The sequence below is a fragment of the Monodon monoceros genome, unplaced genomic scaffold, assembly GCF_005190385.1.
Source record: "Monodon monoceros isolate NGI ecotype Baffin Bay Population unplaced genomic scaffold, NGI_Narwhal_1 Super_Scaffold_15, whole genome shotgun sequence".
Taxonomy (NCBI): Eukaryota; Metazoa; Chordata; class Mammalia; order Artiodactyla; family Monodontidae; genus Monodon; species Monodon monoceros.
The window spans coordinates 39,929,892-39,951,846 of NW_021703771.1; the positions used below are offsets into that span (position 1 = coordinate 39,929,892).

A 21,955-nucleotide genomic window follows, 5' to 3' on the forward strand; every position below is an offset into this window, starting at 1 on the left:
AATATTGGAAGCTGTTACAATAGAGGACAGATTGTGATTTGATGACTCTTGTGTCTTTTGTACTGCTTCCAGGCCAGAAAGCTGTAGTTTTATTACTCCTGGAGACATCAATGTCCTATATCAAGAGAGTAGTATTGAAACAGCTAGCCTAAAGGCAGGATGGATAAATAAGAAATTTATCAAGAAGTCTTTGAGTATTACACAGACACATACACAAGGAACATATTTATATAGACTATAAAATATTCAAAATCATTATCACTAAATAAATTTATCTATTATAGCAAAAAGAAGAGAGTATAAATATCCTGAGGAAAATGACTTCAATACATGCTCAGTTGTCTTTAAAATTTTTTTTTCTAAAGAAAAAAAGTCAGGGCAGCTGGCCTTACAATAATGAGAAAAGATATTGATAACTAGTCTGTAAAAAAAAAAAAAAAAAGTGCCTGAAATGTTCATTCAAGGCTGGTATTCATTCTTTATTCAGAGCCTGGCTGTCAGACTTGAAAAGCAACAGAGATTACTGATGCATTCATGGAGAACATAAATAAATTTGTTCTTAGTACAGCAATGAATAAAGGGAGGAAAAGACTTATTCTTTGTATTACAAGGGTTCTATGCCTTCTGTTTGGCTTCAGTAAGATGATTTCTATTAACTACATTTATATGACACAATTTAGAAATACCATAATTTGATATTTCATTTTCATTAGTTCAATGCAGCAAAGCCACCTTTAAATCCTGATATTGCATGATTAATATCCTGCATTGGTTTATTTGCACTTATTTATTAAGTAGTTAACATAGAGATCATGAATTCCAAAAGGAATTTATTGGACTATTTAGGAGCTTTCAATAATTTATGCTTGCTTCAGTTTAGGGAGGTAGTCTTCAGAAAAATAAAAATATGGGGTCAAGATAAATGTAGTAGAGTGAAAACCAACAAAAAACCCAGCAGCGGTATGTTTACTAAAGTCAAAGTCAAAGCTATGTTTTGAAAGTCATTCATGAGAATTCCCATTAAATTAAAACATTTGATCAATTTTGTTCCCTGCATTAATAAATTACTTCAGAAATATTAATAACTTTCACCTTTTGGCCAGAAGGGGCGATTCTATGCTTTCCATTTCTTAAATTATACACACACACACACACACACACACACACACACGCACGTGTGCGTGCATACACAGAGTTTTTATGAAGCTAGGACTAGTTTTATGTCAACTCTATTACTGAGATCAGCAGAGGAAATTTTTTTAAGCAGGAGCAGTGTCTAGGAAGATATTATTTTAAGAGCCTTAGTGGACAGAACAAAAAAGATATTTCCGAACCCGTTTACAAGAAGAGATATTGTGAGTTGCCTGTTAAGACAAGGCCACTGCTGTCTTGTGAGTTACCGATTTGGCAAGCTCGAGTAGTTAATAACTGTGATGCAAAATGGCTTAAGTATCACTTGAAGAAAGCCTATAAAAGCATTAGAGAAACTGAAAAGGAATATGAACTGTAGTTGTGGTGATCTGAGAAGACTTCATGAAAATATGGATGTGAGATTGTTGTTGAAGAAAAAGGGTAGGGCTTTTTAAAAGTGGAAATAAAGGGTAGTGTCTCATAATTTACAGAACACAACTGAAATGAACATTTTTCTTATTTATCTTTAATACATATTTATAATATGAAAATGCTTCAGAAGTCATCTCATCTGCCCAAATAGATTATAAATTATGAAAAGTAGTAGTTATAGCTTAAAACACCTTATAAATCTGCAGCTTACAAATATCCCTTACTTAGGAAAAGTTATAGACACACTTCCTTTCCCTCCATGACTGAATTTCATCCCAAATTCCACTGCTGCTAAGTATTTTCCTCCCCTTCTTTTGTCCCACCATTATTGGGAAGGGGAAGGAACAGTGTTACAAAAAAAAAAAAAAAGAATGTCAGAGGGACTGACAGTTTCAAGGAGGTAGAGTATATGCAGAAAATAAAGATCAAATAAATTAAGAACTAAAGAGTGTTTGTTAGATTTGGTAATATGGAGGTAAATGGGTGACTTCAACCATAACAAGTGAAGCCAATTATTTCTCCACAATATGTAATTAATTTTTTCTGACTCTATGCTTATGCACGACCTTGTGGAACAGTAACATAATTCAATAAGAAAGAAAATAGTCATTACCCAGTAACTTTCATTCTTCTTAGGGTATTAAAATTAACTACTGAATGATTTGCTCCAAAAGTCTCTCATCAAGGTAAGTTGAATACTAGACTGAAAAGTTATTTTGATTTTAAAATAAATACTACATGTATGGCCTCTTCAGCCTGTGGGCACTTTCTTATCTTCTAGGAATGTTCTGAAAAACAAACAAAAAAAACTATCATAAACTATTTAGGATATACACTGCCAGGCTTTACAACAGATCCACTTCTATTATTATGTTTGGGACTGACATGTACACACTGCTATATTTAAAATAGATAACCAGCAAGGACCTACTGTATAGCACAGGGAATGCTGCTCGATAGTCTGCAATAACCTAAATGGGAAAAGAATTTGAAAAAGAATAGATACATGTATGTGTATAACTGAATCACTCTGCTGTACACCTGAAACTAACACAACATTGTTAATTAACTATGCTCCAATATAAAATAAAAATTAAAAAAAAAAGACAAAAAGAAATCCTCAACCATTTCCTTTTGTATCTCCCTTAACTGCACCAATACCAGTATCATTCCCTTTTTAGTTACCTGGCCACAATTGAGCTTTACAAAAACTATCTACTAGCTACTGCCTTTTGATCATAAGCACCTTGGAAAGACAAACTTTAAATTTTGGCATATTTTCTGGAGTTAAGTTCAACAATATACAGTTTTGTAAGGTGGGAAGGAAACTCAAATGGCTTATCTAATCTCTTGTTCTAGGTCTAGGCAAATCTACCTAAAAGCAAATCTTTTTTTAAAGCCATTGGGAAATGTTTTTTATGTCCAAACCGTATTACTATTGGAGGACTTAGTTCATCATTCCTCTTCTACAAGGATTACAGATCATTAGTTAGCTACCTAAAACCCCCTCAAATTAGCAGGTTACCATGACCTCATGTTTCAGCTATCTATTGCCACAATGCTTTGCGAAATAATCCACCTCAAAACTTAGGTGTAAGACAATAAACATTTATTTTTACTCATGAATTTATAGGTCAGCTGAACAGTTCTTCTGGGCTGGGCTAATTTTAGCTACGCTTGCTCATCTGTCTACAGTCAGCCAGCAGGTGAGCTTGCAATTGGCTCATCTAAGTTGGCCTCACTTGGGATAGTTCTCTGCATAAGGTTTCTGAACTTCTAGCAGGCTCGGCTGAGCTTACTTTTTCCACATGTTTTTGGCTAAAACAAGTCTCAGGACACTCAGATTCAAAGCGGGTGGTAACAGAACCCATCTTTTGATGGGAGTAGCTGGGATAGAGGGATCCCTCTATTGATGGGATAGAAGCAAGGATGAAGATTACAGTCACTTTTATAGTCAAACCACCAAAGCCTCATTTAGTCTTTTCTTCATACTAAATAATCTGATATTGATGCTGCTTCTCGTTCATCCCTGAATCTGGACTGTGTAAACATTAACAACTAATTTTATCATTACAAAACATAATTTCAAGAATGCTGTTAAACTGAAGTCAAGATGTGCTGAAATTAGAGAGCAAGTTGAGATTTTAATTTAAGAGCATAAGGAGTTGAAAAATACTGACTTTTGACTTTAGGGAAAAAATGACATGAAAGCTACCTTATGCACTAGACAATATGAGTCTGTACAATTAAGAGGAAATTATAGAGCTTAAGTAGTTTTTAAATTTTTCATTGACTATTTAGAGCCTACTTTATATTATTTGATAAACTATCAGAAAGTTTTATTCAAAGAGGTAACACCCATGAACCTTTAAAATGAACCATTTATTAAATCAGACTGTTATTCTTAACAGTTATGTAAGTTACATGGTTTATGTCAGAGTATTTCACATGGAAAATTTTTAAACTCTTATAGGCAAGCAAAATTGTACCACACAATATATAAGTAGGAAGGGGATACTGCTAAACATTCAAATAAGGCAAGTATTTTAAAACAATAAAACAATAATTAAAAATTCAAGCATTCCTTTAAGAGAATTCAATACTACAAGCTAAATGTACTTTCTGAGTGTATTCATATAAAGGTAGTGTTTCTTCTTTTAAAACGTCAGGAAATGGAATAAGGCTCATTAACAGATACAGCTGCCCTCAAGATTTTTAATCTCAGTTGCTCTCTTTAAATTAAAATTCACAAAGTGCACAATTAAGATATATCAAAAAACTGAATCAGCTACTCTAATAACAGCTGTCCATGCTTAATACTTAGTGGTTTATTTGACCAAATGATGCCTTTTCAGGGAAAAATAAAAAAAGATAAGCCACTGTAAAACATTTAGTTTGAAATGTATGCTAATATTTTTCTTAGAAATCAAAAATTATGGAGGAAAAGGGTTATTTACCTTAAGGAAAAGAAAGCAAAACACTGGAATGACCAAACATTTTCAAAGAACAAGCACCACAAAGGACATTTGCATTCGGTTTTGTAATATTTATCAATGCATTTTTTCTTACTCCAACCAATCTACTTCATCAAATTCTGAATCATCTTCTGAATCACTGTATTCCACAGCAATACGGCGGGACAGGATGGTGGCAACATCATTTTCAATGCGTTCGTGTTTAGCTTCCTGTTCACGCTGCTCTTCGACTTTTCGTAGCTGAATACCTGATATAGTAAATCCAAACCATTCATTGTAAACCAAAATACTAGATATTATTAGATATTATTAATCGAATAAATTCAAATACACATGAGAAATACTAACAGGAAAATAAAAAGCAAGATCTATTAAAAAGAATTTGAAGATTTGATGAAACTTACCACATACCCCAGTGGATGCCTATAGTTTATTTAGCCATTATGGTCTATTGTGCTTCCCTACTCACCACCTCCTAAAGTTAACCAGGTGATACATTTCTTTTGTTTGTTACCTCTACGGTCAAATAAATTAAACATCGCTGAGCATATTTTCTGTGGCTTTGTTCTCCCCAGTACTTGAGGGAAAGGCACTATTATTCATTCTATAGTGTTACTGCCTGGCATATAGTAGGAAACGTTGGCTGAATAAATAAATGAATGTGACAGGTTGTTCCTTTGTTACTAAGGTAGGAACCTTAATCCTTTAAAGGTATTGGTAAAGCAAGTGTCACTTACATATCAAATGGACAGCCTTAACACTGAAGAAAATACCATTTTAAAAGGAGTTATATATATTGAATATAATATTTACAAAGGGTTTTAACTAAATTTTCTATAACATTTAAGTCTGATACTTTTAATTTCTCATTCATTCAATAAACATTTCAAGAATACCTACTAAGTATGAAAATAAAATGATTAATGTGACATATTTTCTTGAAAAAGACTTAAAATATAAATTGAACATAGCTTTACTTTCTAAAGACCACTTGTACAAAAACATGAGCATCTAAACTTTTATAAATGAAGAAAACATTATTGTCTCCAATATTTAGAAAGGTTCTAATGCTACCATTGCAACGCTTTTAACGGCTCTTGAGAAAATTACCTTTTCGTATTGCTTCCAGAAGTACACTTCTGGCATCACTGATTACAGGTAGGGTTGATGGATGACGCTTTGGCTCAGAAGCAGGTATAATTTGTGATGGAGGAGATGGAGGCATTAATGGAACATGGGGACCTGGGGCAGTAGATGGAGTTGGATGTAGCCCAGAAGGAGGATGAGCAAGAGCTGCAACTGAGACAGGTGATGATGGTCGAATGCCAGGTGGAGGCAGAGGAGGCGGTGGTGGGGGTGGAGGCAGCCCCTGGACTTCTCCTTGTGGGAGTGGGTGAACTGGTACAGTCTCGCATACTGGGGCAGCTCTAGCTACTGGTGGAGAGGGCTGTACTAGAGGAGGTGCAATTGGAGGAGGAGCTGGGTGAAGAACTCCAGGGGCAATCTGAAGAGGAGCTGGAGGCGGTGGTACTGCTGGAGCTTGCAAAGCAGTGGTTGGAGGTGGAGGTGGGGGAGGTACTGGTGGGGGGGGAGTCGAAGTCATTGAAGCTCTTAATGAAGAAGTTGACAAGGCAGATGGAAGAGGTGGTGGAGGAGGTGGTGGGGTGGCGCTCACAAACACAGGTGTCCTGCCTGTAGCTGGTGACTGAGGACGATTTTCTATCAAACCTGTAGCAGAACTGAAATGATAAAGAGATCCCAGCAAGTTACTTAAAGAGAAAAAGCTAACCACACAAAACATAAATGGCTACCAGTAATTCTATCAAGGTAGAGGCATTAACATGTTCCTATAAAAATTAAAAATTCTTCAGCAATATTTAGAATGAAATGAGAACTAAAAGTACACTAACAAGAAAATCAATACGTGGTGCTTTGATTTATAATATTCTAAATGATCTCATCCTCTCATGCAACTTTCATATCCACTCGAGCATTTTATCCTTCCTTTGATAAAATGCTCAGTTTTACACTGTGATATGAGTCTTCATAATGACTCAACATTTATCATATTACAACATTTGTATTGCTATACCTGTGGCCAAAACAATACTGTATTTGTATTGAAGCTATTAAGACTCATTATATGTCATTTCAGTTAAATCAATGACAACTAATTACAAACCACAAAAGGAAATTTATGGCCCTCTTCCTTGCTGAGGATGGAACATCAAATGAGTCAGTAACATAAGATTGATCTTTTTAACTGGAAATTGTAAAGCTGATCTCTATTTCTCTATGAAAAAAAATTATAATGTGGATAACAGTGGACAAAATGAAACTTCAAAAAGCTTTACTAAAAGATTATTATGAGCAATTGCCTATACTCTCTCAAATTCTAGAGTATTTCCCCTAATATTAAATTAACATTTATAATTAAGTCTTTGGTTCCCATTTCTTTGTCCTAACCACATACCAAAAATTCTTAATTTTTATTAATACATTGCAGATCATGTGCTTGATAACAAAGCTATAATAAAATGAAACACACTTTAATCTTTAAGTTATCATTAGCTAAAATTTCCCAAGAGAATGTGTCAGCTCTTATGAGAGGCTGGCAAATTACGGGCCAAATCTGACCCGATCCCTGTTCTTGTAAATAAAGTTTTGTTGAAACACAAACATATTCATTTGTTTATGTATAGTCCATGGCTGCTTTCATTCAACAATGGCAGAGTTGAGTAGTTGTGACAGAAGCCATATGTCCTAAAGCCGAAAACATTTATTATATGGGCCTTTAAAGAAAAAGGTTACCAACATCTGAGATGAAACATCTTGTGCTTGTTCTGACATACCTGATACAGGTGGGTATGGGTTTTGCATCTCCTGCTCCATGCACTGGTGGAGGTGGAGGTGGTTCATGTGGTCTGACTAAGACCCTTTCCTCAGCTCTCGTCAGAAGCTCACTCATCTGACTAAACGGCAAGGCAGAAAGCGAGTAAGATCCATCCATATGATCCACATATGTCTGCGGTCTAAAAAATACATACAGTATCAGTGTATTTTTCTTGAATTATTGGTGAAGTAAAATGTTCTACATGAGATATTGAAGGTTTATCCTTTGAATGCCAATATTTTAACTACTTTAAGAAACTTCTTTCAGAAATTTATTACATTCATCCTGCTTTTAAAACACAGAATGCTGCTCACAACGCAACCTTTCCTTGCTGATTCAGGTTATTATGATGACCTTCAGTTATTTTATTATTTTATAATATAATACTAATTCAATTCACAAGGGTGAAAAGTATTACTTTCATAATCTGATAAACAAGAAAAGAAAATAACTTTCAGCCAATTGTGTTCAAAGCTATCTGCCTCTATTTAATTTTTTTCTTTACAATAAGATGGCAATGACAACAAGCTAGAATATGAAAACTGGAATTTTCTACCACCAGAATATCCTGCTGTTCTTTTAAACCTAAATGACTTCCAAGTATCTGGTGCCCAAGGGAGATAGGTCTGTGATACTAGTAGCACAGACATGGCTAACTACATTGTTTTTGTCTTTTTGCTGTTTTCAAAGGTGCTAGGGTACTCAGAAAATAGCTGAGTAACATAATAACATGTGACTTGAGTCAGATTTAAGCAAAATTTTAGATACCTTGAGCATGTGAAGACATAAATATTTACTGACTGTAGTGCATGCTGGAGACAAAGCTGGATTTAAAAGATGTGTACAAAGCAAGTTAGAAATTATTATATTTACACAACTGGGTCAGCTCAATACCTCAATCACTTAACAGTGATTAGAAATAAATGTCTGTCTACAGATTATTAATTTAAAAAAAAATCAATCCTTTCAGTCTCTTTCTTTCAGTACTACATATAGATAGTACCTTATATGTATATTACTCCTAAAGTAGGCCAAAATAATTTACACTTATGACCCAATAATTTACATGTATTATTCGAAAGAAAGTCTTAAGTTGTTTTCCATTCAAAAATCAATAACTATAAAACATATAATAATAACTATAATCAACTGTACACAAATCTCTTCACAGAGAGATGCTAGTATAATGTTTGTTAGGGTTGCATATTAGTTAGATAGGGTCCCTGGCCACTGAGAAAGGAAAAGGACCTATTGCATATTTCTGCAAAAGGGGATGAGTAATTTTGTTTTGAAAGTCCTGATATATCTGAGGTGGAAGATGTGGCATAGAAAGGCAGTCAGGGGAAAGAAAAAGGAACAAAATATAACCCACTTCCAACTCCTATTTTATATGCAGTGAATCAATAATACTCCAAAAAAAAATCCAGACCCCATTACTCTATTATGAAATTCTAACAGACTCTGCCTGAACTACTGAGAGTGAGCTGAGACCTCATATGAAAGTTAAAACATCGAAGATCATCTACTCCAACCACTTCTTTCTATAGATGAGAAAACTGAAGTCCGGATACAAAAATGATCTGCCCAAGATCAGACTTCAATAGGCTCACAATGGTCAGGGTTTCAAAATCAACTCAATACTTATAGAACAGGGTCTGTCAATTCAACAGTTCAGGACCTAAGACTTAGACATATAGATATTAGAAATAAAGCCAGTGTTTTACCATTAATTTTGTTTAAAAAAACAAACAAAAGAAAATAAACCTTGTTTCAAAATGAGAGGCTGGGCCATTAGCAACTTCAATATGCTTATGTAAGAGATTAGCATCATCTTCAGCCAGCTCTGGACCTTGGGCCAGCTTCTGCCATTCTCTCCGCCTGTCATGAGGTGCTCTTGGCACTTTTTCTGGTTCATGAGGACGATCTAGATTTTTCTGCTATAACAGATGTATTGAAACAAAGCCAAATGCTGAAGTACTACGTTTTTAAAAAGAGGTTATAACAATGAAAATAGAATTCTAACATCAGTATTGAAAAAGACAATGTCATCATAATATAGTAAAAGTAACACAGATACAGTTCATTTGTGCATTCAGAGTTAAATCTTAGCTAGTTTGTTGGTAATCCCACTTTCGAATGCATTTTTAACCTTTAAATGAAATTGATGTATCAGATAAAAATAGTATGTCTACATAATAAAACTTGAGGTCAGAAAGTCCTTTCAGATGAAAAAAGATTCATCAACTCTGCTCCCACATTATTAGTTTTTGCTATAATGAGTGAAATTTCTACAATTAATGGCACTGCCTACCTCTAGCCAAAACCTGAAAATTTACTAAAGTTATATTATCTGAGAAACGACTAATTAGCTAGCCAATACATTAGAAAAAAATCCAATTACCCAATTAAACCATAATAACTGTCACTCAACAGAAAATAGGGTATTTGAAAAATAAAACAAAAAGTGATTCCAACTGTGGGAGAAAAAGTATAGAAAGAAACCAAAGGGGCCAAGCAGGTAACATACGTGAATAAAAAGGGTCAGATATAAGATGAGGCCTGCACTGAACTAGATGGGTATGTCCATCTAAGGCATTCCAGTTCAAAAATTTAAAAACCACTGTGTTTGTCAAACAAAACTGCTTGCAAGCATAGTCTGGGCTACCAGTCACCAGTCTGCAAACTCTGGCTAGAACACTGGTACACTGTCTTGTGCAGAAAATAATAACATGTAGGCATTTTGGGGAAGAGCAGGGAGAGCAGAGATAGCTATAGAAGAAACAGAGGGATGATAAAGACAAACTTTGCCACCTTCATAATTCTGCCTAAATCCAACTTTGCTTCCTCCTTCTATATTTCTAGTTATCATTAACATGGAATAAAACAGATCCAAGTGAATTTTATTAGAAAGTAGAAAATGATAATACAGCAGACAGGTAACAGGAATTTAGTGAGACTGTTATAAGCTTTCCATTTAGGATATGCTCTGTGGTAAGAAAATATTAACTTAATCTACTTTACCAATATCTGTACAATATTCCTTTGCTCTGCTTTAGCAGAATGCCTTTCTCTTCCCTGGACCACTTAATTCTTATTTGTTCGTCAAGATTCATTATAAGCTTTGTTGAAGTGTTTATCAGCCCCGTCCTCCCTAAAGCAGGTGCTATTTTGTGCTACTCAAACCCTCCATGCATACCTCTCTGTTAGGTGGGCATTTATCACACCGTATTATAATAACCTAATTGTTCATTTGCTCCCCATTAGACTGTGATCTTTCTGCGTGGTTATAAAGACTTCAGTATTTGACCATATGGACCAAATAAAATAAAACTGTCAAAGTACAGAATTAATAAAGTCCCACATATGCAACAAATCACAAATACATGAAAACTAACTTCAATTTTTTGAAATACCTTCTGCTTCCTCTTTTCCTTCCTCTTATCCTCCGTATCTTGTAACATTTTTTCTTTCCATAGATCAAAGAAATATGAAGGATTGGTATAAAACTTCAAACCTTCTTTACCATCATCTCTGAAGTATAAAATATCAATTAAAATATACATTAGTAAGACTTAGGGAGGCAATAGGAATAGAAGTAATTTTACTAAAATTGTTTCCTCTTACATTAACAAAATATAGCATGTGTAAAAATATTGACAAAATAAATGAGAATATGCACCAATAGAACATTTCTCACAAATCAGACAGGAAACTTCTGGAAAACCAGAAGTTTTTCAGAGTTGGTATTAATAATTTAAAGGTACAACTGGACAATTTTCATCCCTAACTTCTGCTGAATGCCAAGTTTTCTATAAGTCCTGTGGGAAATTCCAGTAATTACAAATGATTCTGCCAAAGAGAAAAGCCTGAAAGGACAACAGAACAGAGAAACTATACAGGGTTTCTGCCAATACTCTAATTTACTTATCATCTTACCAAATCCAAAAAATATCACCAAATAGTCATTCTAATAGTAATAGTTATATCCAATGCCTTGCATACTGACAAATAGTTTCAAATAACTATCCAAATACCATTTTATTCAGGACACGTGTCGTGCCTCTTAAATCACCCATTTAACAATTCATGTGAAAGACCCCAAAGAAAGGCTGAATAAGTCCAGAGTTTTTTAAATGGTAAAAAAAATTTAAAAACAGATTCTACATATTCAATACACAGATATTTAATGCAAAGATCAAGAGTAGACAAGAACCAGAAAAAAAACAATATTTTATTAATGTGGTGGGATTTTGAACTCTTTATTTTTTCTTTTCCATCTAATTAGAAATTAAATTAAAAAGACAATAACAACTCCTTGTCTCTTCATATTCATGTTTGCCATTGGCTTTTCTTAAAAACACTTGTCAAAACAACCCCTTTGAGTAAGTCTTGTTTTTTGTATGCCCAAACCTTGGGAACTCACCTAGTGAATAAAGCAAAGGTTTTCTAAAGGTGGTGGATAAGGAGGGTTCTCTGCATTGCTCAGGAGGCCAGTGAAATAAAAAATGTTTGGGGATTTAGCATTTAAAGGTAGACTGCTACATATCTGAACTTGAAGTCTGAAATAAATAACCGGCCTTCTTACTTATTAGCGTACTGACCTGTAAGGAGTGAGTATATTGAGAGGTGGAGGCTGTTCACAAACATCGTACGTCTCCTGTAATGGAACAGGCAAAGTCCTGCGGTCGAAAAGCTGCTGATCTTGAACTGTAGAACTTCGGAAAGCTTTTCTCATGGTTATATCTTGCAAAGACACTAAAACAAAAATCCAAAATGTATTGTTTTATTTTACTAAGATGATTTAACATAAGGACAAATTCATATACCGTATTTGTTTAAAAGTCAGAAGGTCATGACTGTTAGTGGCTTATGAATCAGGAACCATATTTTAAATGTTCTATCACTATATGCCACATCATTTTGTGCTTTATTTTTCCAATTAGATGGGTTTTAATGCAACCTCTGATTTCTAAGGCTCTAATGACACTTGAAGCATATGCTACATTTCCCATCAAGTGCACCTTTTCCTTTTCTCTCCTTGCCCTCCCCAGTCCCCACCAACCTACATTTTCCTCTTTTTTTCTATAATCTTTTTTCCATCTCCCTTTATTACTTTTATTTAGCTTATACCAATAACACTGAAGGAATTACTTAGTTATCAGTGGCATTCTGGGCTAAATGCACTATTGCCCTCTATGCTTTAAGTATGCTATAAGTATGATACATGGACTATAAAGTTAAAACAAACTTATTGTAAAGAAAATTAAGTTTTCAAGTACTGGGCAATCTGTACTGTTGTCTATTTCACTTATCTTTTATCTTGTTCTATAAGGGTCTTCAATTAACTACAAGTCTTGAAGACTGAGGCTATCTTGTACATTAGTTTCTCCAGTAAGTTAACACAGCCCCATCATACATATGAGGATTTAAAATAACTTCATTTGCTCAGTTTCTTTTGGACTGTGCAGCATGTTAAAATAAAAAATTTACCAAAATACTAGATTTTTAACTCTTAGAGTGATTTCTTGATATTAAAAAATTAGGTGATTTTTAAAATGTATCTAATATGGGTTTTAGTACAAATGCCTTATACCATAGAAAGGTCAGTACTAAATAATCATAACAATTCTTAAATTATTTTTCTCCCTAAAATAGTATCTCTTTCATCCTTACAAATAAAATTCACTCAACATGAATGTTTGGGTCTATGAAATAAGTGGAGCAATGAGGCTGGCTATGCAATAGCCACAACATGACTGCATTCCCAGCAATTCCACTTCTATCTGACTTAAAAACACCAAAATAAAATTCAGAGAAGGAAAAAAGTTTTTTTCCCACTATCACTAAAGAGTACTTAATGAGTATAAACTATAGTGTTAGATGCTTTCACTAATTTTTACTTAAGCTTTATAACAATTTAATGGGATAGGAATTATTATTCCATTTTTAAACATTAGAAAATATTATATAACTGGCCCAAGGTAAAATGGTTAATAAGCAGTAGAGCCAGAACAGAAAACGCAGATCTGTCTGCCTTTGAGGCTAATCTCTCTGCCACAGTACCACATGCTGTTCCTCTGGCTCCTATCAGAAGTGGCCTCCGTTTTCTGCAATCAAAATGGATCAATTTTTGCCACCCTCCTACCCCACTTATTAACTTAAGTATGAAACCTAGTGTTTGATTTCCCAAAACTGTCTTAGTAAAGGATATAAAGAACATGTAAAGTAATAAGCATTTTTCTATCTTCAGCTCCTCTCATTTATCATTTCTCTCATTTGTTAACAGAACAATGTGACAAAGCCCCTTCCAGTTGCCAACAATGACATCTGATATTACTTAGTGTTATATAACACAGTAAGTCAGCACAATATGTTTGTAAACATAACTGAATTAAAGATAATGGTACAGATCTTTGTTTAAAGACTCAGTTTTTTACCCTTTCTAAATTACTGTTACTTAGTATTTAATGGTAATTAAAAACCCAAAAATATTGATATTACATTCTGTAATTTATTATTCGGCTCATAATGTTATTTTATGTGAACTTTAACTGAGTTAAAAAATCTAGGTTAAATAACTTTGAAAATTCCTCTATTCAACATCCCCATGACAATTTCAAATTAAGTAGTTCAACTTTTAGATTCTGAATTCTTTCCCAATGCTCCATATAATTTTAAAGGAAACTGAATAATTCTGATAGTTGTTGGCACATTAAGAATTTTTTAAAACACTTAAACACATCTTAAGTTATTTACTAGTATCTGTATTTTCATTTTCAATTTTAATGGGAATGCTAAAATATCTGTTAAAATTTAACAGTATTTTCAAACTAAATATTAATTTTTATTTGTTACATAAAAGAACTGCCTGTATATTTCTATATTTTTAGATGAAATGTACTTGTAACTTACATGTTTAAATTATTTAAAAAAGAAATTTTGGATATAAATGACATATTTGAAAGTATGGCCATAAATTTTTTTTTAATATTAGCAATGATTTTTATCTCAAGAATTTCATGACGTATAACAATATACATTGTATACATTATAATATACACAAACATGTTTCAAGGGATACCACCAGTAAAAAACAACCCACAGAATGAGAGAAAATCTTTTCAAATCATAAGGTTTGGGACTTGGATCCAGAATATATATAGAATTTGCGTAACTCAACAATCAAAAGAAAAATAATCAGAATTAAAAATGGGAAAAGGAGCTGAACAGATATTTCTCCAGAGAAGATACACAAATGGCCAGTAAGTCATTTAAACCCTGTTTTGTTTTTTTCTTTTGTTTTTTTAAGTTAAGTTTTATTATTCTTTTTATTAATTTTCTTTTTTACATTTATACATCACTGTGAATTACATTTGACTGTAGTTTTATTAAAGGAAGAAACACATTTTAACTATCTATTTCTGTTAGATTTTTGGTACAATGTAAAGTCAGGTTATAGATCCAGCCCTTTGCACAAAAATAGAATCATTTTTGTCTTAGTTGCTTTTAACTGAACTAGTTGCAGTTGTCAACATTTCAAAACAAGAGGTAAGAGATAAAAATCTAGATACCTGACTTCTTGGACAAAAGAAAGATCTGGCATGACTACACTGACTTTACCTCATTTCATGTCACCCACATGCCAACAATCTGCTCCCTGTTTTGTACACAGTCTCAAAATCACGCACTTGGTCCACTTCACTCAGAGTAACCTGGGTGTAAATCCTGGTTTTAAGTCCTAGCTCCACCACTTTCCTGCTTGGAGACTTGATTCTAAGTGGCTTATAAGCCATGAGAAGATGCTCAACATCATTAGTCATCAGGCAAATGCCAATACATTCTACAAAATGAACCAATATTGAAAACATTAGGCTTTAGAAAGAAGCCAGTCACAAAAGACCATATATTGCATGATTCCATTTATATGAAATGTCCAGAATAGGCAAATCCATAGAGACAGAAAGTAGATTAGTGATTGCTGGAGGCTACGGAGAAGGGGAGATGGGAAGTAACTACTGTTGGATATAGGGTTTCTTTTTGGGGTGAGGAAAATGTTCTAAAACTGACTGTGGTGATAGTTGCATAACTCTGTGAGAATGCTAAAAACCACTGAATCATACACTTTAACTTTAGACGAGTTAATTGTAGGGTGTATGAAATATATTTCAGTAAAGCTGTTTTTTTTTTAAAGTACTGTCTTGATTTTTTCTCATATCCAGACCTATGAGTTTATATCTTTGCATGTAGAGGAAACTTAGCATAGTTAAGTACTCACCTCTCCTTATTCAGGCATTAAATTATGTCAGAAGTTGGTTCAATCACTGAAACAGCCATCATTATATTCTACCTTTTGCTTTTTCCAGTGATATCCTTTAATTTTTTTTTTTTTCGGTACACGGGCCTCTCACTGTTGTAGCCTCTCCCGTTGCGGAGCACAGGCTCCAGACGCGCAGGCTCAGCAGCCATGGCTCACGGGCCCAGCCGCTCCGCGGCATGTGGGATCTTCCCGGACCGGGGCACGAACCCGCGTCCCCTGCATCGGCAGGCGGACTCGCAACCACTGCGCCACCAGGGAAGCCCTATTTTAATATTTTTACTGTTCAAGTTTAGATCTATTATATAACTTACATTTATAATAAAAATGTTATTCCACAAAAAATATTTTGAACAGAGGATAAGAGATTCACATTAAATAATACTCTAGGGTAGATAAGTGAAAATTATGTTCTTAGTAGTTTCAGTTTTCTTTCTTAAAAAATAAACAAAACAGAAAGAGGCATTTGAGAAACACCACCACTCAATGTATTCTATCAAGGCATGAAATGTTTTACCACTAAACTTTCTACCATTATTATTTTTTTAACCTAATATCCCTAGCTTAATATCTCAGCATAGAACACTTTTGTCCTATATACTGGCAATTTGGGAACTTTTTTTTTCTTTTGGAAATGTTGATTTAAATTGGGAAGTAACATTTAAAGAACGAGATCAGATTCTAGCAGTTTAGCAATATGCACACACAAAAGCATATTAAAAGGAATTGCATTCTTAAACAATCAAACCTAAGAATTAAAGGTAATTTTCAAATTATTTCTAAGACAAATGTATACAAACAAATTATAAGAGAAAAAAGACAAAGAAATTGGAGGAAGAGTCTGGCCAAAAAAATTTTATGTCAGAAAATGAAGAGCTATTTAATATACAAAAAGAAGAGGTAAAAAAGGGGGAAAAAAGCTCCCCTGGTGGCGCAGTGGATGAGAGTCCGCCTGCCGATGCAGGGGACGCGGGTTTGTGCCCCGGTCCGGGAAGATCCCACATGCCGCGGAGCGGCTGGGCCCGTGAGCCATGGCTGCTGAGCCTGTGCGTCCGGAGCCTGTGCTCCACAACGGGAGAGGCCACAACAGTGAGAGACCCACGTACCGCAAAAAAAAAAAAAAAAAAAAGGAAAAAGGAAAAAAAGAGTAGAAAACCCAGGAGACTCATGCTAATGGCATTTATACATAAGCCACCAATCTATTACATGTACAACAAAGGTCGTGGATAAAAAAGTTGTGTAGTAAATTCCTTTTTTTTTTTAACATCACTATTGGAGTATAATTGCTTTACAGTGGTGTGTTAGTTTCTGCTGTAAACAAAGTGAATCAGTTATACATATACAAATATCCCCATATCTCCTCCCCCTTGCATCTCCCTCCCACCCTCCCTATCCCACCCCTCTAGGTGGACACAAAGTACCGAGCTGATCTCCCTGACTACGCAGCTGTTTCCCACTACCTATTTTACATTTGGTAGTGTATATATGTCCATGACACTCTCTCACTTCATCCCAGGTTACCCTTCCCCCCCCCATGTCCTCATGTCCATTCTCTACATCTGTGTCTTTATTCCTGTCATGCCCCTAGGTTCTTCAGAACCAGTTTTTTTTTTTTTTTAGGATTCCACATATATATGTGTTAGCATATGGTATTTGTTTTTCTCTCTCTGAATTACTTCACTCTGTATGACAGTCTCTATGTCCATTCACCTCACTACAAATGACTCAGTTTCATTTCTTTTTATGGCTGAGTAATATTCCATTGTATATATGTGCCACATCTTCTTTATCCATTCATCTGTCGATGGACACTTAGGTTGATTCCATGTCCTGGCTATTGTAAATAGAGCTGCACTGAACACTGTGGTACATGACTCTTTTTCAACTATGGTTTCCTCAGGGTATGTGCCCAGTATTGGGATTGCTGGGTCGTATGGTAGTTCTACTTTTAGTTTTTCAAGGAACCTCCATATTGTTTTCCATAGCGGCTGTATCACTTTACATTCCACCAGCAGTGCAAGAGGGTTCCCTTTTCTCCACACCCTCTCCAGCATTTATTGTTTCTAGATTTTTTGATTTTGGCCATTCTGACTGGTGTGAGGTTATACCTTGTTGTAGTTTTGATTTGCATTTCTCTAATGATTAGTGATGTTGAGCATCCTTTCATGTGTTTGTTGGCAATCTGTATATCTTCTTTGGAGAAATGTCTATTTAGGTCTTCTGCCCATTTTTGGATTCGGTTATTTTTTTTTGATATTGAACTGCATGAACTGCTTGTATATGTTGGAGATTAATCCTTTGCCAGGTGCTTCATTTGCAAATGTTTTCTCCCGTTCTGAGGGTTGTCTTTTCGCCTTCTTTATGGTTTCCTTTGCTGTGCAAAAGCTTTTAAGTTTCATTAGGTCTCATTTGTTTATTTTTATTTTTTATTTCCATTTCTCTAGGAGGTGGGTCAAAAAGGATGTTGCTGTGATTGATGTCATAGAGTGTTTTGCCTATGTTTTCCCCAAAGAGTTTTATAGTCTCTGGCCTTACATTTAGGTCTTTAACCATTTTGAGTTTATTTTTGTATATGGTGTTAGGGAGCATTCTAATTTCATTCTTTTACATGTAGCTGTCCAGTTTTCCCAGCACCACTTATTGAAGAGGCCGTCTTTCTCCATTGTATAGTCTAGCCTCCTTTATCAAAGATAAGGTGATCATATGTGCATGGCTTTATTTCTGGGCTTTCTATCCTGTTCCATTGATCTATATTTCTGTTTTTGTGCCAGTACCATACTGTCTTCATTACTGCAGCTTTGTAGTATCGTCTGAAGTCAGGGAGCCTGATTCCCCCAGCTCCGTTTTTCGTTCTCAAGATTGCTTTAGCTGTTCGGGGTCTTTTGTTTTTCCATACAAACTGTGAAATTTTTTGTTCTAGTTCTGTGAAAAATGCCAGTGGTAGTTTAATAGGGATTGCACTGAATCTGTAGATTGCTTTGGGTAGTAGAGTCATTTTCACAATGTTGATTCCTCCAATCCAAGAACATAATATATCTCTCCAGCTGTTTGTATCATCTTTAATTGCTTTCATCAGTGTCTTATAGTTTTCTGCATACAGGTCTTTTGTCTCCTTAGGTAGGTTTATTCCTAGGTATTTTACTCTTTTTGTTGCAGTGGTAAATGGGAGTGTTTCCTTAATTTCTCTTTCAGATTTTTCATCATTAGTGTATAGGAATGCCAGAGATTTCTGTGCATTAATTTTGTATCCTGCTACTTTACCAAATTCATTGATTAGCTCTAGTAGTTTTCTGGTAGCATCTTTAGGATTATCTATGTATAGTATTATGTCATCTGCAAACAGTGACAGCTTTACTTCTTCTTTTCCGATTTGGATTCCTTTTATTTCTTTTTCTTCTCTGATTGCTGTGGCTAAAACTTCCAAAACTATGATGAATAATAGTGGTGAGAGTATGCAACCTTGCATTGTTCCTGATCTTAGAGGAAATGGTTTCAGTTTTTCACCACTGAGAACAATGTTGGCTGTAGGTTTGTCATATACAGCCTTGATTATGTTGAGGTAAGTTCCCTCTATGCTTACTTTCTGGAGTTTTTATCATAAATGGGTGTTCAACATTGTCGAAAGCTTTTTCTGCAGCTATTGAGATGATCATATGGTTTTTCTCCTTCAATTTGTTACTATGGTTTATCACATTGATTGATTTGTGTATATTGAAGAATCCTTGCATTCCTGGTATAAACCCCACTTGATCATGGTGTATGATCCTTTTAATGTGCTATTGGATTCTGTTTGCTGGTATTTTGTTGAGAATTTTTGCATCTGTGTTCATCAGTGATATTGGCCTGTAGTTTTCTTTTTTTGTGCCATCTTTCTCTGTTTTTGGTCTCAGGGTGATTGTGGCCTCGTAGATTGAGTTTGGGAGTGTTCCTCCCTCTGCTATATTTTGGAAGGGTTTGAGAAGGATAGGTGTTAGCTCTTCTCTAACTGTTTGATAGAATTCGTCTGTGAAGCCATCTGGTCCTGGGCTTTTGTTTGTTGGAAGATTTTTTTTTTTTTTTTTTTTTGCGGTACGCGGGCCTCTTACTGTTTTGGCCTCTCCTGTTGCAGAGCACAGGCTCCGGACGCACAGGCTCAGTGGCCACGGCCCATGGGCCCAGCCGCACCACGGCATGTGGGATCTTCCCGGACCAGGGCACGAACCCATGTCCCCTGCATTGGCAGGCGGACTCTCAACCACTGCGCCACCAGGGAAGCCCTGTTTGTTGGAAGATTTTTAATCACAGTTTCAATTTCAGTGCTTGTGATTGGTCTGTTTATATTTTCTATTTCTTCCTGGTTCAGTCTCGGCAAGTTGTGCATTTTAAGAATTTGTCCATTTCTTCCAGGTTGTCCATTTTATTGGCATATAGTTGCTTGTATTAATCTCTCATGAACCTTTGTATTTCTGTAGTGTCAGTTGTTACTTCTCCTTTTTCATTTCTAATTCTGTTGATCTGAGTCTTCTCCTTTTTTCTTGATGAGTCTGGCTAATGGTTTATCAATTTTCTTTACCTTCTCAAAGAACAAGCTTTTAGTTTTATTGATCTTTGCTACTACTTCCTTCATTTCTTTTTTATTTATTTCTGATCTGATCTTTATGATTTCTTTCCTTCTGCTAACTTTGGGGTTTTTTTGCTCTTTTTTCACTGATTGCTTTAGGTGTAAGGTTAGGTTGTTCATTTGAGATTTTTCTTGTTTCTTGAGATAGGACTGTATTGCTATAAACTTCCCTCTTAAAACTGCTTCTTCTGCATCCCATAGGTTTTGGGTCATCGTGTTTTCACTGTCATTTGTTTCTAGGTATTTTTTGATTTCCTCTTTGATTTCTTCAGTGATCTCTTGGTTATTTAGTAGCATATTGTTTAGCCTCCATGTGTTTGTATGTTTTACAGTTTTCTTCCTGTAATTGATATCTAGTTTCAAAGCGTTGTGGTTATAAAAGATACTTGATACGATTTCAATTTTCTTAAATTTACCAAGGCTTGATTTGTGACCCAAGATATGATCTATCCTGGAGAATGTTCCATGAGCACTTGAGAAGAAAGTGTATTCTGTAGTTTTTGGATGGAATGTCCTATAAATATCAGTTAAGTCCTACTGGTCTAGTGTGTCGTTTAAGGCTTGGGTTTCATTATTTATTTTCATTTTGGATGACCTGTCCATTGGTGAAAGTGGGGTGTTAAAGTCTCCTACTTTTATTGTGTTACTGTCGATTTCCCCTTTTATGGCTGTTAGCATTTGCCTTATGTATTGAGATGCTCCTCTTTTGGGTGCATAAATATTTACAATTGTTATATCTTCTTCTTGGATTGATCCCTTGATCATTATGTAGTGTCCTTCTTTGTCTCTTCTAATGGTCTTTATTTTAAAGTCTATTTTGTCTGATATGAGAATTGCTACTCCAGCTTTCTTTTGATTTCCATTTGCCTGAAATATCTTTTTCCATCCCCTTACTTTCAGTCTGTATGTGTCTCTAGGTCTGAAGTGGGTCTCTTGTAGACAGCATATATATGGATATCGTTTTAGTATCCATTCAGCCAGTCTGTGTCTTTTGGTGGGAGCATTTAGTCCATTTACATTTAAGGTAATTATCGATATGTATGTTCCTATTCCCATTTTCTTAATTGTTTTGGGTTTGTTATTATAGGTCTTTTCCTTCTCTTGTGTTTCTTGCCTAGAGAAGCTCCTTTAGCATTTGTTGTAAAGCTGGTTTGGTGGTGCTGAACTCTCTTAGCTTTTGCTGGTCTGTAATGGTTTTAATTTCTCCGTCGAATATGAATGAGATCCTTGCTGGATAATCTTTGTTGTAGATTTTTCCCTTTCATCACTTTAAATATGTCCTGTCACTACCTTCTGGCTTGTAGAGTTCCTGCTGAAAGATCAGCTGTTAACCTTATCGGGATTCCCTTGTATGTTATTTGTTGCTTCTCCTTTGCTGCTTTTTTTTTCTTTGTATTTAATTTTTAATAGTTTGATTAATATGTGTCTTGGCATGTTTCTCCTTGGATTTATCCTGTATGGGACTCTGCACTTCCTGGACTTGACTACTTCCTTTCCCATGTTAGGGAAATTTACAACTATAGTCTCTTCAAATATATCCTCAGTCCCTTTCTTTTCTCTTCTTCTTCTGGGACCCCTATAATTCGAATGTTGGTGCATTTAATGTTGTC

General features: G+C 35.0%; 1 protein-coding gene across 3 annotated transcripts in view; it reads right to left on the reverse strand.

The window, feature by feature from the left end:
- Positions 1-3,925: 3,925 nt before the first annotated feature.
- WASF1 (WASP family member 1) overlaps positions 3,926-21,955 on the reverse strand; it is an 87,288-nt gene continuing 69,258 nt past the window's right edge. Inside the window, exons 1-7 of one of the 3 annotated variants that reach the window (XM_029223701.1) lie at positions 15,707-15,785; positions 12,033-12,186; positions 10,845-10,962; positions 9,196-9,368; positions 7,391-7,570; positions 5,649-6,277; positions 3,929-4,786 (exon numbers count right to left, since the gene is read on the reverse strand). In XM_029223701.1, coding sequence (XP_029079534.1) covers positions 4,629-4,786; positions 5,649-6,277; positions 7,391-7,570; positions 9,196-9,368; positions 10,845-10,962; positions 12,033-12,166 — 1,392 coding nt within the window. In that variant the 5' untranslated portion in view covers positions 12,167-12,186; positions 15,707-15,785 and the 3' untranslated portion in view covers positions 3,929-4,628. Of the gene's footprint in view, positions 4,787-5,648; positions 6,278-7,390; positions 7,571-9,195; positions 9,369-10,844; positions 10,963-12,032; positions 12,187-15,706; positions 15,786-21,955 lie in introns of those variants that run through there. The other 2 variants (XM_029223699.1, XM_029223700.1) reach the window with 2 other exon arrangements.